Genomic DNA, 21,335 nt, shown 5'->3' with positions numbered 1-21,335 from the left:
AAGAGGCTTAACTTGGTAGAAAGTAGGTAGGTTATGGAGTTCCTGTCAAGGACCCTAAGGGCTTTCAACAGTTTTACACCCACTGCCTCAGGTCAAGATTAGACTTCCACCTTGAGTCAAGGCTAGGTCAAGTTCCATTCTCCACCCACAGTTCTTGGGAGGAGCAGGGACATTCTTGAAAAACAGCAGAATGTAATGAGGGTAACCTGACCCTCTGGCCCCAGATTAGAGTTCGAATGCATGTTATATGCTTGCTAGCCAATAGATTCAAAGGTCAATATGCTTAGCCAATAACTGTATGTAACCTTGCTGATATAACTTGTACCCCTAAAATATATAAAAACTGCTTGTTATAGCCATTTGGGGTTGCTTTCTAGTCACTCGCCAAGAGGGACTGATTAAAGGTCAACCTTGACACACCAGAAAATAAACCTCTTGCATTTGCATCGAACTCCCTTCTTACGTCTCACTTGGGGGTCGCCAGGTAGTGAAGACTCACTTCGAGTCTTATAGTGGCACAAGCTTGTAGATACTTGGGCAACTGAGGAGAAAATGCTTGTGCCTAAGAATTCAAGACCAGTCTGAGGAACGCAGTGATATACGATGTCTGAATAAAATAAAATTAATAATAGCAATAGTAAAATACTTGCAAAACCTAGAAATCCTACCTACAATCTCAAGGATATTACAGAGAAGAACAGTGAATGGGTGAAGGAGGCACTTTTTGTATTGTGTACATGATGTTTCAGTCCTTCTGTCTGTTATGTTAATAGCAGGCAGGGAGGGCACTTACTCTGCGTGGTAAGGAATCACTTCTTCTTGAAAAAACTTCCTTACACTCTCCCGGAAAATGTCATGCTCTGAGGAAAAGATTCTTCTGATTCCAATATCAGTTAATTTTTTAGCAGAAGGAGTTTCTAGACGTGCTTCTGCTCCAGAATGAGAACATCTTAAAGAGACATAAATTAAGAAAATTAAATCAATCATTATTATTCATATACAAATTAATGCCTGCAAACAACATGGAGCCCTGAGATAGGCTTCCCAGACCCTGTCTCAGAACCCTCCCCAGCCCTCCCACCACAACACTTTGTGATAATTCAACTGTCTCCTTTTGGAAATCTGTAAGGTGGATAATATCTAGATTTAACCGCAGGCGTGAGTTGAGGTGAAATACAGTGTTACTGAAAATCAAATTGTATAATAGAAAAATAATAGTAAATTTTCATGTCATGTACAATTTCTAAAACAATGTGAACTCTCCCAAAGTATCATATTCAGAATCAACTGCAAATTTCAGTAGCACAGGACATGAACTGTATAAATATCACTGCTACATTGGAGTGTCAATCAAAATGCCCAACAAGACTGGATTCGTATAGAATTCTTTAGGACCTTCAGCTGACACTTCCCTTTGCCTGCCTTCCTTCTCCTTCTTCCTGTCCTGAGGAAACATAAAATGACTTTTTATCATCCCCCTCAACTTTATTCAGGGCTTTGTTTTGTTTCTACTGCGGTTCCCCTTAGAAGGACATTCCTTCATACAGCTTCAAACTCATCCTGAATAAAAACTTTTTTTTTTAAAGAAATTTTTGAAAGCAAAAATGTGGGATTTTAGGAACTGGGTTAATCCATTCTCCCTGGTAGTCTTGTCCTTCACACTGATGCTCACAATGATTCTCATGCCTGACACTAGGTTCAGGTCCAGGCATTCAGCATGACTTGAATATAAAACCCATCAGCACTGGGTAGGTGGCCAAAGAGCTCTAGAGAGCAAATGAAGGGCTTAAATGTTGGACCTTCCTGGACCCCTGCAGTGTTTGTTCCCCGCTGAACCTTGCTGATGCATATGGAAGCCTTTTGTTTCTAACAAAGGAACATCCGGACCTTTCTGTTTGGCCTGGGTTACACTGGGCGGTACACCTGGGCAGTAACATCCTTAATTCAATTCCCGTGTTTTGTTCCTGAGGACATAAGCCTGTTTTTCAACTATGCTTCTAGGAATTTTCCACTCAGTGGAGTGGGGAATTTATTCTGTGAAACTCAGTAAAGCTTTGGCATTCTCAGAACACGAATGACCCGAGTATGTGCTTTTTTTTTTTTTTTTTTTTTTTCTTAAACTTCACAGACCTACCCCAGTTCTTGGTACCATGGAGATGCAGGTGCCATCACTTAAAGATCTTCCAGTCTGAGTTAGCAATCAGTAATTCTGTTTAGCAGAGATCAAGCCATTTTTCACCTGAGGTCGGCCACCGTGCTGATGAAGGTCTAAGGCTTGATCCGTCACAACAACTTAGTAGCAAACCTGGCCAGGATGATGTCTACCTAGTCACCAATAGAAGAGATGTTCTGGGAGTCTGTAGCTATCAAATGGGCCTGAGGACCAATGCATCTGCATACTGTGATAGACACAAACCTCTTCCTGTTTAAGGCCAGGATGAGATCTCTGTCATAGGACACAATGGACAAAGATGTCCACTGGCTGCCCTCAACTCCATCGCTGCTGCAGGCCTAGTAAGTCAGTCCTGGTTTTCACTGCTCAGATGCTGGGCCTCTAAAAACTTAGAACATACTAAAATATGGAGAAAGCTTATTTCTGCTTTGTGTTGAGTTCTAACGTAGGTTTCTCTCTTCCTTGCATGGACCCTGTTTTTATTTTAGTACTTCTTTTTCTATTTCTTAGTCATACAAGGTCATGATAAAGGTCATGGAGAAGCTAGGGTTGGAAAGATCACATCTCAGTACGACAAAGGCTATATTGTCATAATATAATATTGTAGGTTTGTCATAACCTACAGCCAGCATCATGCTAGGAAAACTCAAACCATTCCTATTGATTTGGGAACAAGACAGGGTGACTCTACTCCTATTGAATGCACTGCTTAAAAATTTAGCCAGAGCAATAAGACAAGAAAACAAAATATGATGTGAAAAGGAAGAGAAGTCTAAGTATCTCTGTTTGCAGATGATATAAACTTAAGAGACTCTAAAAGACTCCACCAAAACCACTCTTAGAACTAATAAACACTTTCACCAAAGTAGCAGGATACAAAATATGCATAAAATTCAGAAGTTTCCTATATGCCAATAACAAGCATACTGAAAAAGAAAGCATGGAAGCAATCCAAGTCACAGTAGACAGACAGACAGACAGACAGACAGACACAAACTCTCTCTCTCTATCTCTCTCTCCGTCCCTCCCTCCCCCCCTCCTTCTCTCTCCCCTAGGAATAAATTTAACCAAGGAAATAAAGACTTCAACAATGTAAACGTTAAGATGCTGAAGAATGAAATAAAGGACCATACTAGAAGATGGAAGGACCTCCTGTGTTCACAGTCCAGAAGAATTAATATTAGGAAAATGGACAGCCTGTCAAAGGCAATGCAGCCCCAACAAAAGTTCCTGGGCTATTCTTCAAAGATATTAAAAAAAATGTTAAAATGTATGTGGAGGTACAAAACACCAAGGATGGCTAAAGCAATCCAGAACAAAGAATAGTGCTGGAGGTATTACCTCACCTGGTTCTAAGTTATACTACAGACAGCCATCACAACAGACACAGCATAGTAATGACAACAGGACACACACAACAGACACAGCACAGTAATGACAACAGGACACACACAACAGACACAGCATAGTAATGACAACAGGACACACACAACAGACACAGCACAGTAATGACAACAGGACACACACAACAGACACAGCATAGTAATGACAACAGGACACACACAACAGACGCAGCACAGTAATGACAACAGGACACACACAACAGACACAGCACAGTAATGACAACAGGACACACACAACAGACACAGCATAGTAATGACAACAGGACACACACAACAGACACAGCACAGTAATGACAACAGGACACACACAACAGACACAGCACAGTAATGACAACAGGACACACACAACAGACGCAGCACAGTAATGACAACAGGACACACACAACAGACACAGCATAGTAATGACAACAGGACACACACAACAGACGCAGCACAGTAATGACAACAGGACACACACAACAGACACAGCACAGTAATGACAACAGGACACACACAACAGACACAGCACAGTAATGACAACAGGACACACACAACAGACACAGCACAGTAATGACAACAGGACACACACAACAGACACAGCATAGTAATGACAACAGGACACACACACACACACACACACACACACACATACACACAAACGCACGCAACAACGGAACAAGGGACACAAATATAAGTGCTTACAACCCCAGGTCCCTGATCTCTGATAAAGATGGCAGAAGTATATACTGAGGAAAAGAGATGAATGGAAGATGAAAATATGGTGCTATATTAGGTCATTTTCTTTTGCTGTGATAAAATACATAGCTATAGAAGAAAGGATTTGTTTGGGCTTACAGTTACAGAGGAATAAGGGTCTGACTGCCATCACACTGGAAGGCATGGCTGAGGCAGGAAGCAGGGAGCTCACAAACACTAGGAAGAGAAAGCAAACTGGAAAGGACAACAGGCCGATCCTAGTGATTACTTCCTACAGCAAGGCCACACCTCCTTAACCTCACCAGAGGCACCAAACTGCTGACTAAACTTTTAAGGTCTGGGAGAACCGGGCACAAGACCTGCAGGTGGTTTCTCAGATGGCAACAAAGTTTACTTTATCCCTAATAACTGAAATGACTGCTTCCAATTTATTGCTACAAGGTAAGCATTTTAAAGTGCATGTTTGTCCATACAGATATTCCTATATTGCTTCGTGTACAAACAAAGCTGAGGTTAGGATAGCAGGCTTCTGAGATTCACGTGGAATTGTTTATCACTGTAAATAGAGAACTTGTGTGTAAATCTGTCTGGGTCTTAAAATGTTACACTGTTAATATGCTAAGAAAAAAGTGGAGTATTTCTAAGTACAGAGAAAGAAATGCATAAATAAACGCTTTCCTGCTTAGTTAAAAGTGCTAAAGGGAACATTCATAGGACAGAAATAAAAAAAATCCACTGTGTGTGGAGGGGGATTACAGGCCTGTGTTACCACTTTAAAGCCTCATTTACATAAAAAACAAAACAAAAAGTCAGAAAGGAAATGAAATGACCTATTAGCACACTCAGGCCCTGGCAGCTGGATGTAAGTATAGGTTCTTGGGCTTAGCCTAAGGCCTCTATAAATGCTGACTCAGACTGTGTTTCAGCAGGACAGTTGGCCATTATGCTCATAAATGTTTAAGAAACCTGTGATGATAAAACGATGGCTCCTGACTCATTGATCCCCTTTGGGGTTCTCTAATTTTAAGAGCGTGAGGAAGACCAGATACAAAAGTCAGACCACCACTTCCTCAGAACAGAAAAGCATTCCTATCCTTGGAACTTTCCCAAGTCTCCCGGATGGATAAGCACTACCACAGCACTTTATTGTATTCGCAACAATGTGCTAATTAGCTCATTTAAATGTCCTGTCACCATAATTACCGAAGCTTTACACTTCCAGTCTGCTTTATCCAATGAATGGATTTTAGACAGGTAAAACTTTTGATCTCAGCATAAACACCCTCTAATAGTCTCTAAAGCTCTCGGGAGCTGCCCATTAATCCCTCTACATTTAATTAGTTTAAGGATTTGGTAATAAATCTACATCTAATTTATCAGATGGGGCCCTCGCCTGGACGCCTGAGTCCGGATGACTGTTGTTGCTCTGGTCTTCTGGTCCCCGCCTCCACGCACACCGAGTCCCAAGTTCACTGTCAGGTGGCAGTCCCCAGTCTCTGTTCCAACTCGGCTAAAGGTCGCAGCTACTCGGTGGCTGCGCGCCTAGGGGGATGATCGCCCCTGCTACGGCTGGGCAGCTCTTTCAAAGTCAGTTCCCCGGACAAACTGTAGGACGCGGGGCGGGGGCCCGGGTCCGGAGCAAGCATTCGGAGGGAGCCTTGTCTTTGGGGGCGCGACGGACTATAGTGGGGACGCCCCGAGTTCTCCATGCCACAGCGAGAAGCCCCAGGTTCCGGAGAGAGGGCTCGGTCTCTTCTTCCGGCCGCGTCGCTCCGGCTCGGCCGTAGCGCGTCACGCCCCATCCCCAGAGCCCTGCCACTCTGGCTGCCCATACCCCAGGCTGGACCCGCACTCACCGGGCGGAGGGCGGCGGGAGTGTCGCCGAGCGGGCGCTCAGGACACGAAGGGAGCGGAGGAGCAGGCGCGCAGCCATGGCGGGACGGACGGAGGCGGACGGGACTGGCGGGCTCCCTTGTCCGTGCAGGCGGATGGCCGAGCGGCGGGCGGCGGGACAGTGGGGCGGGCCTCGGGGACAGCCAACTGCGGGCCTGCAGGGCGGTGCCGCCAGCTCGGGCGCGGTCTGCGTCGGGCTCTGCCTGCCCCATGCGCCCTCCCCGCTCCGCTACGGAGCCGAGCAAGGATTCCCCCAACCGAGAGTCGCCTTGGAGCAGCGCAACGCGCCCCAACGTCCCGCACTGAAAGATGCATGAAAGTCATTTTCTAACTTTGGAAAGCTCACTTCCTATAGATAACTGTACTCACTGTAAAGGATTGCGCGGTTTTGTTTTGTTTTTTGTAATGACAATATTTATTGTCTTTTAAATAGTACAGATAAGACCGTTGCTTTTAAAAACTATGTCACTGTTTTATACCTATTTTACAAGTTTAGCCCCCAATATTCATAGTTACAATTCTTTGTTTTTCCTCCATCTTTATTAACTTGGGTATTATTTACCTTTCAATTGTTATTTCCATCCCCAGTTTCCAGGCCAACATCCCCCTATCCCCTCACCCTCCCCTTCTATATGGGTGTTCCCCTCCCAACCCTCCCCCCATTGCCGACCTCCCCCCAACAATCACGTTCACTGGGGGTTCAGTCTTGGCAGGGCCAAGGGATTACCCTTCCACTGGTGCTCTTACTAGGCTATTCATTGCTACCTATGAGGTCAGAGTCCAGGGTCAGTCCATGTATAGTCTTTGGGTAGTGGCTTAGTTACTGGAAGCTCTGGTTGGTTGGCATTGTTGTTCATATGGTGTCTTGGGCCCCTTCAAGCTCTTTCAGTCCTTTCTAAGATTCCTTCAACGGGGATCCCGTTCTCAGTTCAGTGGTTTGCTGCTGGCATTCGCCTATGTATTTGCCGAATCCTGGCTGTGTCTCTCAGGACGTTTTTTTTTTTCCCTTTTCTTGCAAAAGTTTGTAGCTACTCTCTGAAAAAAGGAAGGAAGAAGGAAGGAAAGAAGGAAGGAAGGAAGGAATTGATACCGAAATAACAATTGGTTCAATTCTCAATAGTACTTGAACTCTCATATGGCTGCTTTCTTTGTTGTTGTTGTTTTGTTTTGTTTTGGTTCAACGAAATATGTGGTGTTTGAGTTTATGAATTTGACAGTTTGTAATGGGGAATGCCTGAAAGGTTTTGAACTCCAAAGAATGTGCACATTAGATTTCTAAGGAGGTAAAGGGGCCTGTCTAAGTCAAGAACAACAGTCACCGAATCTGAAATAACGAAATAGTGAAAGTGAAAGACATTTTTGTGCTAGCAATCCACTACTGACAGCCAACACAGCACCAACAATCTGGAAAACATTAAGCTTTTTTTTTTTTTTTAATATTTTAGATTATATTTCCTTAGGGGGAGAGAGAGAGAGAGAGAGAGAGAGAGAGAGAGAGAGAGAGTTTGTATGTGTCTGTGTCGAGCACTCATGTGGAGTCCAGAAGTTCCTATCAGATGCTTTCATCAGTTACCCTCCAGGTTTATTACTGAACACGGAGTTTATAGATTTGTCTAGCCTGTCTGGCAGTGATGAACTTGTCTCTCTGCTTCCCCTAGGGCTATGTTACAAACTCACTCAGGAGAATCCAGCCAATACCTGGGAGAAGGGTGTTAAACTCAGGCGTTCATGCTTGCACAGCAGGCACTTTAACCATAAGGACACTCTCCCCAGCCCCCTCAGGTTTTTAGGCCCCAAAGTGTGTAAACCACTAATTCCTACCCCGGCCCCCACCCACGCTTCCCTAAGATTGCTGTGTCTAATGAAATAGCACTTTAACTCCCAAATGCTAGCTGTTTTTATTCTCTACCTCGGCATGCATCCTCGTCTACCTTTCTGAGAGATGCTCATAATGGTCTTTTACAACCAAACACTCACACATCATGCCTCTCTCCCTATTCGGTGAATTAAAGCTAATAGTGTCGAGTTAAGGTGTTTTTGAGATAGAACCATGGAGGGTTGTCTTAGTTAGGGTTTTATTGCTGCGAATAGGCACCATGACCAAAGCAACACTTCCAAAAGAACTATTTAATTGGGGCTGGCTTATAGGATCCGAGGTTCAGTCCATTATCATCCAGGCAGGCATGGTGCTGGAGGAGCTGAGAGTTCTACATTTGCATCCAAAGGCAGTTAGGAGAAGACTGACCTCCAGACAGCTAAGACAAGGGTCTCAAAGCCCAGGCCTACAGTGACACACTTACTTCAACAGGGCCACACCTCCAAATTGTGCCACTCTGTGGGACAAGTGTGTTCAGACTGAAAGAATAAAAAATATAGCCAAAAAGTCAGAAGTTTAAAAATGCAACCTCACCCCTAAGAAGCCCTAAATACCTCAAATTCCAGACCCTGCCCTCTACCTGTAAGTAAGTAAGTAAGTAAGGTCACATTTCTTGAGCCTGCTCTCCTAGGAACTAGATAAAAGGACTTAAGATAAGGTCCTTAGATATGCGATTCCAGACCTAGTAAAGATAACAGAAAGCTTCTTCCAGAAACTAGCTGACCATAAAGTTAGACTAAAATCCTAGAGAACAACCTTGAGAAGCAGGAAGCTTCTAGGAACTAGCGGACCATAAAGTTAAGCAATCTTGAGAGACAGGAAGCTTCTCGTGATTTTCCATTGACGCCATCCCTGCCCCCTTGGGTTGTGGCTTCTTCCTTTAAATACCCTTTCTCCCAGACTTTCGGGGTCGAACTCCTCTGCCCCTGTGTGGGATATGAGTCTTGACCCCAGTGCACTGGTTCCTATTGATAAACCTCATGTGATTACAGCAAGGATGGTCTTGTGTGAGTTCTTGGGTGGTTGCGTCATCCTGAGACATGAGTGAGGGTCTCCCCACTCCGGGGGTCTTTCAAAACCACCACAAGAATTTATCTGGGATTTTTTTGAGCCTTAAAGATACTCTTCAAATCTAATTAGGCTGCTCCCCATCTTTCTAGTCTGTTAGCAGGGCCAAATAACATTTCTGTTAGAGGCTAAGAATTACTACAAAGTCCTTAGGAAAACCTTCAGATTTCACAAGTATTTATCAACTTATACAGAGATCTTTTTATTATAATACCATTTGCATAAATAGATGAAAAAATCAGTGATTATTTTTCTTGCATTTTTGTTGTGGTTTGCCCTGGAGTAATCTGTATTTTGATGCTAATTCCAGTGCCCCAAGGACAGCTGCCTAGTCACAGTACTCAGAAATCTGGTGACTCCACCAAAACCTCCCCATTGAATTTGTAAAATACAGTGAGGGGCAGGTACAGGATAGAAGGAGGCCTGTCATTGGAGGAGAAGGAAGAATGGGTGGGAGAGAAGTTTGAAGGAAGAGGAGGAGACTGGACCGAGAAGAGGAGAGAGAGGGGGGAGAAGCCTGGATGGTGGAGGCTGACGTTAAGATTCCACGCTGTACATTTACAGGTTGTTATTAATGTTCCTAAGGGATGGATGGTACTGGGCTTTGTATTGAAAGACCCTCAGAGAGAATCTTCCCTCGGGAAGGAGATCCCCAAGCCCAATGACCAGGCCGAGACCACTGGATGCAATCAGCAAGAGGGTTTATTGTCCAGATACACCGGTACCTGCGGGCGTCTCAGTCAGCTCGGGAGGACTGGCACGCCCAGCAGAACCAGGGACGGGTTTTTATAGGGTTCTGGGGAGCAGAAGCAGGCATACAGAAGCAGATGCATGGTTACAGGGACTTGATTGGTGGATTCAAATGAGGCGCGGATGCATGGTTACACCCAATTGGCTATTTCAAACATATTCAAATGAGGTTAAAACACAGCAAAAGAGTACCTGCAGGCTGGGGCGTCCGGAATGTCAGGGGCCAGGGGCTTATCCCTTCCTGCCAGATGGCCTATGAGTCAGTTCCGATACCTCGGGCTGGTTCTGCATTCCTTCTTCCTTATCTTTGTCGTCTGTCAGTTTTAACGGCGGGGCAGGCCCCACAGGGCCTGGGCGTGCCTGGGCTTGCCCGGGCCTGTTTCAGCTCTGAGTCTGTGGATCTTAAAACTTACTTTTTACTTTTATAGTTGTGGACCTTAAGCTCGTACAATTTTCCTTTTAAGGGGGGGTCTTTCAGTATGTTTAGGTGGGCAATTATATCTTACCAATTGGTCAAAGAGTATTGTGTTGTGTGTTCTTTTATGTGACGGTTTGAGTGTAGGAAAGTGTGCGGCGGCAGGAGACACTGGGCCGCCGAGGAGTTGGAATGTGTTTCTGCCAAGATATCTAGCAGATATCTTGGGGCACTGCGGTGCTGGACCAAGCGAGATAAAAGACGCCAATACGTTTTTTTATTTTTATATTTTTACAACAACACATTTCCACAACATTTGAATGACAGATGAGCCCTTTTCCATGTGATAATACTAACTGATTTAGAAACATAACCCACTACCTTAAGGCAAGCTACCCATATCACTGTCAGCTTCTAACTTTGCTATTTTTGCAGTTTTATCTTAGATAAACTCTTATTACTTTTTATTTTTCAAAATTAAATAAGCCCAACATCAATTATTTGCATCTAAATTACACACATGGACAAAAGCTAATAATATATAAACTATCTCTCACTTACCTTTTCCTCGGATGCTCAAATATTAACATTTTGACCAATTTGCCACATTATATAGCGGTTTCTCTGAAGCATTTGAAAAATAATTGTATATATCATGCCCCCTTCTCCCTCCTCTTATTTTCCAAGAGTAAGGAATTACCATATTACTCGTTGTAGAGATATAAAGTATAGACACTTAACATTAAGGTAAAATTCTGGTGTGTTTGTTGAGACACAATCTTACTTTGTGTGGTTCTGGCTAACCTGGAACTCACTGTATATACCAGGCTGACCTTGAACTCATACAGAACTGCTTGCCTCTGCCTTTCAAGCACTGAGACAAAAGGTGTGTGCCCCATACCTAGCTTAGGTAAAATTCTTTTGGCTGTTGCGGTTTTAAAAGATTTATTTATTTACTTTACATATGAGTACACTATCACTCTCTTCAAACACACCAGAAGAGGGCATGGGATCCCATTTCAGATGGTTGTGAGCACAATGTAGATGCTCAGAATTGAACTCAGGACCTCTGGAAGAGCAGCCAATGCTCTTAACCGCTGGGCCATCTCTCCAGCCCTTTGGTAAAATTTTTTAAACATTTACAGTCTTTTTTCCAATTTCAGCCAATCTCCAATAATATCGTTTCATTACACCGGGCTTTGACACAGACCCCATGCAGGCTTGTTGTTTGTCTCCGGGTGCTGGGAGTGGACCTGTGGGTCTTGTGTGCACTTGGCAGGCACTCTTACCAAGAGCCACAGGTCCTAGCTTCAGGACAGTTTCCTTATCAAGTCACCGCCAGCCAATTGGAGCAGTTTGATTTTGCCTTTGTCTGTTCTTTCTTTCTTTGTTTAGTTTTTTAGTTTCATTTTTACTTTTGACTTTCTTTGTCCTTCCTTTTCTAGGAGTAATTTGATCTAGTTGGGGGTGCTGTTTGTTTGTTTGTTTTGTCTTCTTTTTTTCAAGTTTCCTAGTGGCAGAATTAATGCAAATGATGTGTGTCCTTGTTCTGTTATTATGTTCAGGCTAAGGCCAACCTGAGCCGCATTGCTTTAAGATCCTGTTCGTCTGGTTTCTTTATCATGAAGTTACTGTTTTCTCTTATAAAATAAAAACAAATAAGTGCAAGTACTGTGTGTGTGTGTGTGTGTGTGTGTGTGTGTGTACTCATTCCTGGGAGTCGGACTTAGGCCTTACACATATAAGTAGCAAACCAGCTCCTAAGTGTAGAATCATCTGTATTCAAATTATATAAAAGGTTGAACAACAACCAGGATTTCACAAACCCTGTAGAGCCATTTATATTTCCCTTGTAGGAATATGGCACACATTGCTTGAGAGTTCTATAGGCATGCCTTTTTAGAGGGCATGAAACAGGGCTTGTTTGTATTGGCCAGAGGACTGTCACAAACTTCTGCACATTTAAGCAATCCCCCTGCCTTAGTATCTGAGTAAATAGGGCTACTGACATTTGTCACCATGCCCAAGGAAGGGCATGCTTTTAGTAATAAAACATCAATGTCAGCCAGAGCCTTACGTCAATGAACATGCCTAAACATGAGCATTAAAAGATGAGGAAAAAGATGAGATCTGGAGAGTGTAATGAAATCAGGAAAGCTCGCCAGAAGGAAGAAGGGAAAAAATGAGTAAAGGAACCTGTCTAACTGGAAAGTTTATGTTGGAAAGTAAGAAATCCAGGCCAAGAGGGAGACAATCTCTGGGCAAGAAGTTCTCAGTTTGGAGATCCAGTGGATCCGTGCTTGCAAAGGGTCAGGCTCACAGACGTGCTATGGTCATTGGCAGTCAATGACTGGCATTTTTATGTGTACTAAATATCAAACCAAGTAGTTTACATTTGGTGCGATAGGAAGTGAAGAATGCTTATGTCTGAGGAGGGCAAAAATAATTCATTCGTTCATTCTTTCATTCCATAAATATTGAATTTCTTCTACCCACAAACGTTTAACCTTGTATAAAATATGTGTTTTCAAAGGGTGCGGTTGAATAGCTATGAAAGTAGGAGTAACAGGGGCTGGAGAGATGGCTCAGTGATTAAGAGCACTGACTGCTCTTCCAGAGGATTGGGGTTCAATTTATGGCATCCACATAGTGGCTAACACCTTCTGTAACTCCAGTTTGATGGAATCTGAGGTGTTCCATGGGCACTAAACACACAAGTGGTGCACAGACATACATGCATATAAGATAATTACTATTTTTTAATGAGAAAGAGAACATTATATCTTTCAAGAGTGAGATGAAAACAGAAAACTGATGGCATAAAGAAAACGAGCTGAGCCGTGGTGACCCCGAGTCACTCTTTGTTCGCTTTGGTTTTTGGCATAGAAAATGCATAGGAGAGAACATTCTAGACTGCAGCTGAAAAATCTCCTCTTCAGTTTCTTAATCTCTCTGTGTCTCTGTTTCCTTATTTGTAACATGGGGATATTAATAGCATCCACCTCATAGCCTTGTTGTGAAGCTAAAACAAGACAAAATATGTACAGCATTCATTCCGGGCATGGTAGGAGACCAGTACACAGTAATGTCGTGACTCTGTCTCCTCACCTAAATCTAAGAGGAGGGCATGGTCTGCCCAGGTTGCCAGGGAAACAAAACCTTACCCTTCCTCTCACTCATTCGGGAAGTGTTTGCAGCAGCTGATCCTCCTGGTCCTCTATTTTTCACTGGACAGGTTGGGTCGTCCCTTGAATTGTTTCTAGGCCCCAAGGAGGAGAGCATGGGATACCAAACTCTCCTTCATTTCCTGCTCTTGCTCTTGTTCCGGTTCATGTTCTTGTTCACTGGAGAAAAAACTTGTTAGCTAATGCCAAAGCCTCCTTTAGCAACACTATTTAGGGAACTCCTGGCCTCACTACCATTTAACCCCGAGTTCATAAACGACACAAGGGATTTTTAAAGTTGATGTTAAAATAGGCTAAAGGACAAGAGAATTTCATTTGTCTACAGTCTAAAACCAAGTCCTATTTCTGGCTTGATGTTCTGATCTGGTACAAACAACCGTTGACAATGTCAGAACATTCATTCCTCAAGGGACATTATAATGTCTAGGCCATAATGCAGGGGTTAACCCAGTGCTTGGAATCTATGGAAGTCACTTAGCTAGTTATGAAAATAAATAAGACAGCCTCACTGTCTAACAGGTCACACATTAAGAGAGCAGGAAATCTCAGAAATATGGAGCCAATAAATGGGCTAAAGTGCAGAGGTATCTGATTAAAAGAGAAGCAAGGGAGGAGTAAAGAGAATACAGCTCAGCTGGAATCTTCCCAAAGTACGGAAACTGCTGCAGCTCACCTGGATGTTCTGAGGCCGCATTAAATACAGGTTGGTTAGACAGGTACTATACTCAGTGTTCTGACCTGTATACGTCTGAATGGTTAGTAGACTAACACTCCCTGAAAAAAGGCGAGCCTGAGATGGCCACCAGTCCAGTTCTATGCAGACCTGGGTGAGTTTCCAGGGCAGGATTAAACTAGAGACAAGGCAAACCCTGCCTGGGCCCATGGGCCCTAGGTAGGAATGAGCCCCAGATGACCACCAGTCTGGCGCCATGGGACTCAAACAGAGAGCTAGCCTGAGATGACCACCAGTCTGCTGCTTCACATGGGGGGAAGATCATGATCAAGATAACCCCATAATGTATGGGTGGGGCATAGCACTCTTGAGACCACCTCTGAGATTACTCCAGACATTCAAAGACCCATTAAGAGGGGCAAGTAAGTGGTGGAGAAATGAAGAGAAAGAGAAACAGAAGGATGTGGGCACAAAGAGAGGCAGAACTGGAATCTTGAGGATACTGAAGAACAGCCTGATGTGAGTAGCTGGTGATCCCACCAAGGGCCATGGTGGGTCTTAGCCTGTGCTGCCATCAGGGACCATGTCTGGATCCTTGACCCTGCAGCAATGGGGGTCTGTTACCACCAAAGGCCAGGCAGTCATCCCTGGTCTGGGCTGCTGCCCAGGGACATATTGATGCCTGAGGCTGTGCAGATCCGGCCCCACCTCTCATCTGGGCACCACAGGAGAGCTGGCCCTGAAGGCATGAGAGTTGGAGAACTAACTGCCCACAGCCAGCTGCAATACTCTGGAGAGCAGCCAGGACATCACCCAGGAAGCACAGTAGAGTTAGCTGTAGGAGTTGCAGGTGAGCTGTCCTGAGGGTATGAGCATGGGAGAGCTGGCCCTGCCTCTTGTCTCTCATGCAGTGACATGGGGGAGGGAGAGATCCCTCTTCCTCAACCCTTGTTACCTATGTCAGGCAGGAGAGCTGGCCCCAAGGTCATCATGGCAGGATAATAGGCCCAGCACTTTGCCTGCTGAAATACTAGGGAGACCAGGTCCTGCACCTCACCTGGGCAGCACAGTAGAGCTGGCCCTGATGGCATGGGTGCAGGTGAGCCAGCCACAGGGGCATGAGGGTGGGAGACTTGGCTCTGATTCTTTCTGGCAGTGGCATTGGATGGGCAGCTGGACCAAAGTAGGAGTAGTCCCTGTGGTGTGGATGCTGAAGAGCTGGTAGGCTAACCAGCTCAAATACCTCTTAAGTCCAGATGCAGGGCCTTGAATTGGTCCACCCCAATATCTACCCCATTAATTAACTGCTAAAATGCATGAAGCCCTGGTCCTACAGAACCAAAACTACAGGATCTCCATGACACAAGGCAACAACAACAGGATATTCAAGAACAGTCCCAGTGAGGATCCAGTATTGATGGTGTAGCAGAAGCTAGACCAGTGAGCCCTTGCAATGAACATTTGCAAGCGAAGAAGTATGGACAAAAGGGTATCCTACAGTGGGACACAGTGTGACATACTACAGCTTCTACAATGGGATTTTGTTTTTCTCTGTCATAGGGGAGAGGTTGCATGGGTGGAGGGCAGGTTTTGGGTGAAGGGGAGATGAGTGGGATTGGGATTTCTAATGTGAAATTCACAAAGAACTAATAACAAGTTAAAATCATAGGGAAGATTTTCACATAATAGAGGTAAAGCAATTAGTATAGAGATTGAATTAAAATAAGCACTTGTGGCTAATATTACCAAATAGAAATAACCATACTTTAGCTAAAAGAAAAATAACCATTTTAATCCAAGAGCATTGTTTTACTTTTAAAATCAGCCACCCTGTCTATCCTCGTCTCTATGTGTAATAGTCTTTTTCAATCCCGTTTCTCTCAAATTTGTTTTCAACCCAGAGATTAAATTCTCCTGCTTAAAGAGTTATCAGCATTTCTCCTATTTATTGATTTAGACTTTGACTTCTCCTCTCCTCCACGTCCTCAAAGCCAAACACCACATTGCCAATAGATTTCACTGCTATTTTGGTCATGGACAGAGGATTGTACTGGTTTATGGAGATAGCTCTGAGTCCCTAATCTTTAACCTCAGAAAAATCTTTCCCATAGGTCTTTGAATTTAAGTAAAATGTTTTGTTTCTCAAAACTATTTGGCCCAACATTTTTATGTTGGGAATTGACTCTGCCAGTTTGACCTACTATAAAGAAAATACTATGGCTTAGAGGACTTAATGTTTTTTTTTAAATTAGAATATATAGATAATAAACAATAGTCAATTGTTTGTCTTAATTCTAGAAGTCACAAACTAGAAGATGGAGGTGTTGGCAGATTCAATGTTTCTTGAGACCCAGTTTTCTCAGTAATTTGATGTGGTGGAGGGGAGAGGATGCCTCTGGACTCCTTTGTACAGATGTTGTCTTAGCCATGGTGCTAAGACACCACAACCAGAACAACTCTTATGAAAGAAAGGTTTTAATTAGGGGCTTACAGTTTTAAAGGTATGGTACAATACCATCATGATGTGGAACATGGTGGCTTTAGGACATGCATGTGGTGAAGCAGGAGCTGAGAGCTATATCCTGATCCATGGATGAGGAGGGAGAAATGTACTGGGCCTGGCATGGGCTTTTGAAGCATTTAAGCCCACCCCTCAGTGGCCACAAACTCCTAATCTTCTAATCCTTCTCAAATAGTTCTACTCCCTGATGACCAAGCATTCAAATCTATGAGCCTAGGTTCTTATTCAAACCACCACAGGTGTTAATTCTATTCATGAAGGCTCTGCTCTTTGATATTTCTCACTTCCCAAAGCCTACAACTCCTATGACCCTCAGAGTATTAAGATTTTACTCCATGTGAATATATTTGTGTGTGTGTGTGTGTGTGTGTGTGTGTGTGTGTGTGTGTGTGTGTGTGTCTGTGTCTGTGTGAGTGTGTGTGGTGTAGCATAAATACTCAGGGAATTGCGTGGACCCATCTTTGCTTTCTTGGGTGAATTGTTACATGTTCTGGGTCTGCCTATAGATTTTTTTCCCTGCTCTGTTTTTCTACTTGTCTATTCATATAAGCAACATAAGTTTATCAGGAGCCAGTCTATGTACCAGTCAGTGAAGCTGTACCTTGTTTGTGGGGACAGACTAGAACAGAAATACAGGTCAGCCGTTGATGATGTAATGAAGATTAGTCTTTTGTCTATTCATAAGTGAATGACTCTGTGTTTGCACTTTGATCTTGAGAAGATTAATGGAAGAGAAAGGAAGCAGGGTGAGAGGGAAGGGAGAATGGGAATCAGAAGTGTGAAAAATGTGTATTAAATACACAGTTCCTAAGAAACACTAAATAGGCTCAATCTACTCTCACAATCTATTCTCACATCAGCAGCAGACATGTACTTCAGCTTTCAACTGCAAAATGGAATATCAGAAAGGATTGTCATGAAAATAACAACTGTAAACTGCCTGGCTCATGATAAACTCTATTATTCTCATTCTCTCTCTCTCTCTCTCTCTCTCTCTCTCTCTCTCTCTCTCTCTCTCTCTCCTCTCTCTCTCTCCTCCCTCTCCCCCTCTCCTCTCTCCTCTCTCTCTCTCTCTCTCTCTCTCTCTCTCTCTCTCTCTCTCTCTCTCTCTCTCTCTCTCTCACACACACACACACACACCAGGGTTTCTCTATGTAATCCTGACTGTCCTGAAACTTTCTATATAGACCTAGACCTAGCTGGACTTGAACTCACAGAAAATCATGTACCTTTGCCTCCCAAGTGCTTGCATTAAAGACTTGTACCAACACACCCAGTTAAACTCTTATTCTTAAAATATTTTCTCCTTGACTTCCCTACCTGTTTGGGAAAGATTCTCTTCTCTTAATTACAGGTCTCCCTGTTTTTCTTTCTTTCTATACATTTGCTTTCACTTGGCGGTGGGTGGTGTTGTCCTGGTGCACATACAGAGTTGAGAGGACAACTTGTGGGAGTTGGTTTTAAACTCAGGACATCACCCTTGGCAGCCACTGCCTCTCTCTGCTGAGCTGTCTTGCCAGCTCATCTATCTGCCTGGTTTTCCAAAGTGAAATTTTCACAACAGAGCCTGGGTTTAGGGTTGGGGCTTGGGAATGTTGAGTACAAGGAATGTGTCACTATTCTGGAAATTTAGTTAGAAAACACCCACCTCTGCCTGAGTATCCAAGCCCAAACCTTCCTGGGCCTGAGTACTTAATGGCTTTTGCACAGAGTTGAAGAAAGACCATGAAAACCATGACACTTTGGTGCTGAAGTCTGGCATAAGAGGAGAAGGTGAGTGGAGTCTTTCAGACAACTACCCTGACGCAAATGCTTAAGAGTCCTGTGCAAACTTAGTTGCCAGTGCTTTCAAAGCCAGGGCAAACTTAGTTGCCAGTGCTTTCAAAGGGACAGAGCCAAAGCTTGCAGAATCCAGAAGTATTCTGTCCTTGTTGGCTGTGCAAGGTCGTGTCAGATTTGAGGACTCTGGCTGCTTGCCTGAAGCCTTCTCATTCTATCTAAGTCTGTGCTTCAGGCGATTGGAGGCCACAGACGTGCTAAACCTACTACTAGGCAGAAAGCAACAGGAAATTCCAAGTGTTCCCCCAGAGTCCTCTTTCTGAGCACCCAAAGGAGACAACAAGCTGAGTTATCACTTACTCAAAATTCCTGGGAGCAGAATTGTCTTAAATTTGGGAATATTGAATATACCTTTTGAGATATCTTGGGAGTAGGACATAAGTCTAAGCATAGAATTCACTTATTTTTTTTTATAGAACTATGAGTAGGCAGTTAATTTTATGCAATTTTCCAGTGCATCTTTCTTTTGACTAGAACCTATCAAGAGATCAAATGAGGAATTTGTTGCTTGTTCTACCTTGCTGGTATTCAAAGAGTGTTGCAACATTCAGGGTGGTCGAATCAGCAAACTCAGCCTGTTTTAATTTTCTTGTCTCTGCAGAGAGAGAGATAACTCTAAATTATAGCTTCAACGTCTGTCCAGCTACTTGTAGAGAGAGGGCCTTGTCTGTGATATAATGTGCTGCCTTTGCTGCTGAAGAACATTCTGGAACAATATTAACCTCGTTAGCAAATGTCCAAAGGGCTAATAAACAGCATTTCATTCCCTCTGTTTAAAAGTAATTATAATATCTTTTGGGATATTCAACAGAGTATCTTCATGATCCACTATACTAGTCATGAATCTGAAGGTATTTGTACTAAAAGTTTTACTAAATTAAACAAGAACAGTATAAGTTTCTGAAAAATTTATATTTCTACAAATAATACTGTACGTCCTAACATTCTCTCTCTCTCTCTCTCTCTCTCTCTCTCTCTCTCTCTCTCTCTCTCTCTCTCTCTCTCTCTCTCCCTCTCTCTCAAATACGTATACATATATGTATTTACAATATAATACATATGTATTATTGCTATCTTCCAAAAATCATACCTGGCCCCATAAGCAGCCAATCCAGGTTCCCTGGACAGAATTAGTATTGGGTGGGAGTAATAAACTGGATTTCTCCTATCAGGATAGTACAACCCAGGCACATGTTTTACTCAAGGTGACCGCTGCTATGAACGAACCTTCACTTATTGGGCCACATATGGCTTTTGGCAGACAGCAGTAACTGTGTAAAAGTTTGTGGTGGTGTGAAAGCTATCCCATTTCCCAGTACACACAGATGGGAAGCAAAGGTACAAGAAAAGGGAATTTCAAAACTGTGTCACTTATGTATGCATTTACCAAACATACAATTGTCAGCAAGCTCAAAGCAATTCACATAAGATTTAAAAACAAACGAGGAAACAGACAAACAGCTCTTTGTCCTCTTAATAACTGTTCCTGATCTTTGGTTTATTTGCGGCTGACTCAAAGATATTCCACAATCAGAATTCTGTTGTTCTGAGTGTGCTGCATAAGCAGCTATGTGTTTGTGCATGTACATGTAGGCCACACAGAGAGTGTCGGGTAAACTTGCTCTCAATGAATGATATTTCCTTTTTCCTTCATTTATTTTTTTTTGTCATTGTTGAGTGTATTGGTTAGTTTTATGTCAACCTGATGAAAGCTAGAGTCATCAGAGAGGAGGGAGCCACAACTAAGAAAATGCTTCCAGGGGTTGGGGATTTAGCTCAGGGGTAGAGCGCTTGCCTAGGAAGCGCAAGGCCCTGGGTTCGGTCCCCAGCCCCGGAAAAAAAAAAAAAAAAAAAGAAAATGCTTCCATATGATCAGGCTATAGGCAAGCTTGTAGGACAGTTTTTAAATTAGTGGTTGATAAGGGAAGGGCCAACACACTCTGAGTGGTGCCATCCCTGGGATGGTGGTTCTGGGTTTTATAAGAAGTAAAGCTGAGCAAGCCCTGGTGACCAAGCCGGTAAGCAGCATCCTCCATAGCCTCTGTCTTAGCTCCTGCCTCCGTGTTTCTGTTCTTCCTTTGATAATGAACTGTGATATTGAAGTATAAGTCAAATAATTCTTTCCTCCCCAAGTTGCTTTGGTCATGGCATTTCATCACAGCAATAGTAACCCTAAGACATCAAGGCAGAGTTTTATTATCTATCCCAGGTTAGCTTTACACTTACTCCACAACTCAAACTAGCTTCAAGTCAGGCAATTTGCCCACCTCACCTTACATGTGCATGTTTATAGGCATGAGTCATCATGCTTGACTAGTCCTCACATTTCTTTTTTTCTCATCTTTATTAACTTGAGTATTTCTTATTTACATTTCGATTGTTATTCCCTTCCCGATTTCCAAACCAACATCCCCCTAACCCTTACGCCTCCCCTTCTATATGGGTGATCCCCTCCCTACCCTCCCCCCCATTACAGCCCTCCCCCCAACAATCATGTTCACTTGGCGTTCAGTCTTGGCAGGACCCAGGGCTTCCCCTTCCACTGGTGCTCTTACTAGGATATTCATTGCTACCTATGAGGTTGGAGCGCAGGTTCAGTCCATGTATAGTCTTTGGGTAGTGGCTTGGCCCCTGGAAGCTCTGGTTGGTTGGTATTGTTGTTCATATGGGGTCTCAAGCCCCTTCAAGCTCTTTCAGTCCTTTCTCTGATTCCTTCAACGTGGAATTGAATTCTGAGTTCTGAATTCAGCGGTCTAATGATGGCATTTGCCTATGTATTTGCTGTATCCTGGCTGTGTCTCTCAGGAGCGATCTACATCCAGTTCCTGTCAGCCTGCACTTCT

The 21,335-nt window shown here is 43.5% G+C and overlaps 1 protein-coding gene across 1 annotated transcript in view; it reads right to left on the bottom strand.

Annotated features, from left to right (window-relative positions):
- Acadl (acyl-CoA dehydrogenase long chain) overlaps positions 1-6,294 on the bottom strand; it is a 37,758-nt gene extending 31,464 nt beyond the window's left edge. Inside the window, exons 1-2 of the mRNA XM_032901264.1 lie at positions 6,129-6,294; positions 794-949 (exon numbers count right to left, since the gene is read on the bottom strand). Coding sequence (XP_032757155.1) covers positions 794-949; positions 6,129-6,205 — 233 coding nt within the window. The 5' untranslated portion in view covers positions 6,206-6,294. The remainder of the gene's footprint in view (positions 1-793; positions 950-6,128) is intronic.
- Between the last annotated feature and the right edge of the window lie 15,041 nt (positions 6,295-21,335).

The sequence above is a fragment of the Rattus rattus genome, chromosome 4, assembly GCF_011064425.1.
Source record: "Rattus rattus isolate New Zealand chromosome 4, Rrattus_CSIRO_v1, whole genome shotgun sequence".
NCBI classification, from domain to species: domain Eukaryota; kingdom Metazoa; phylum Chordata; class Mammalia; order Rodentia; family Muridae; genus Rattus; species Rattus rattus.
The sequence above is the reverse complement of the archived record's forward strand: the minus strand, read 5'-3'. Positions and strand labels throughout refer to the sequence as shown.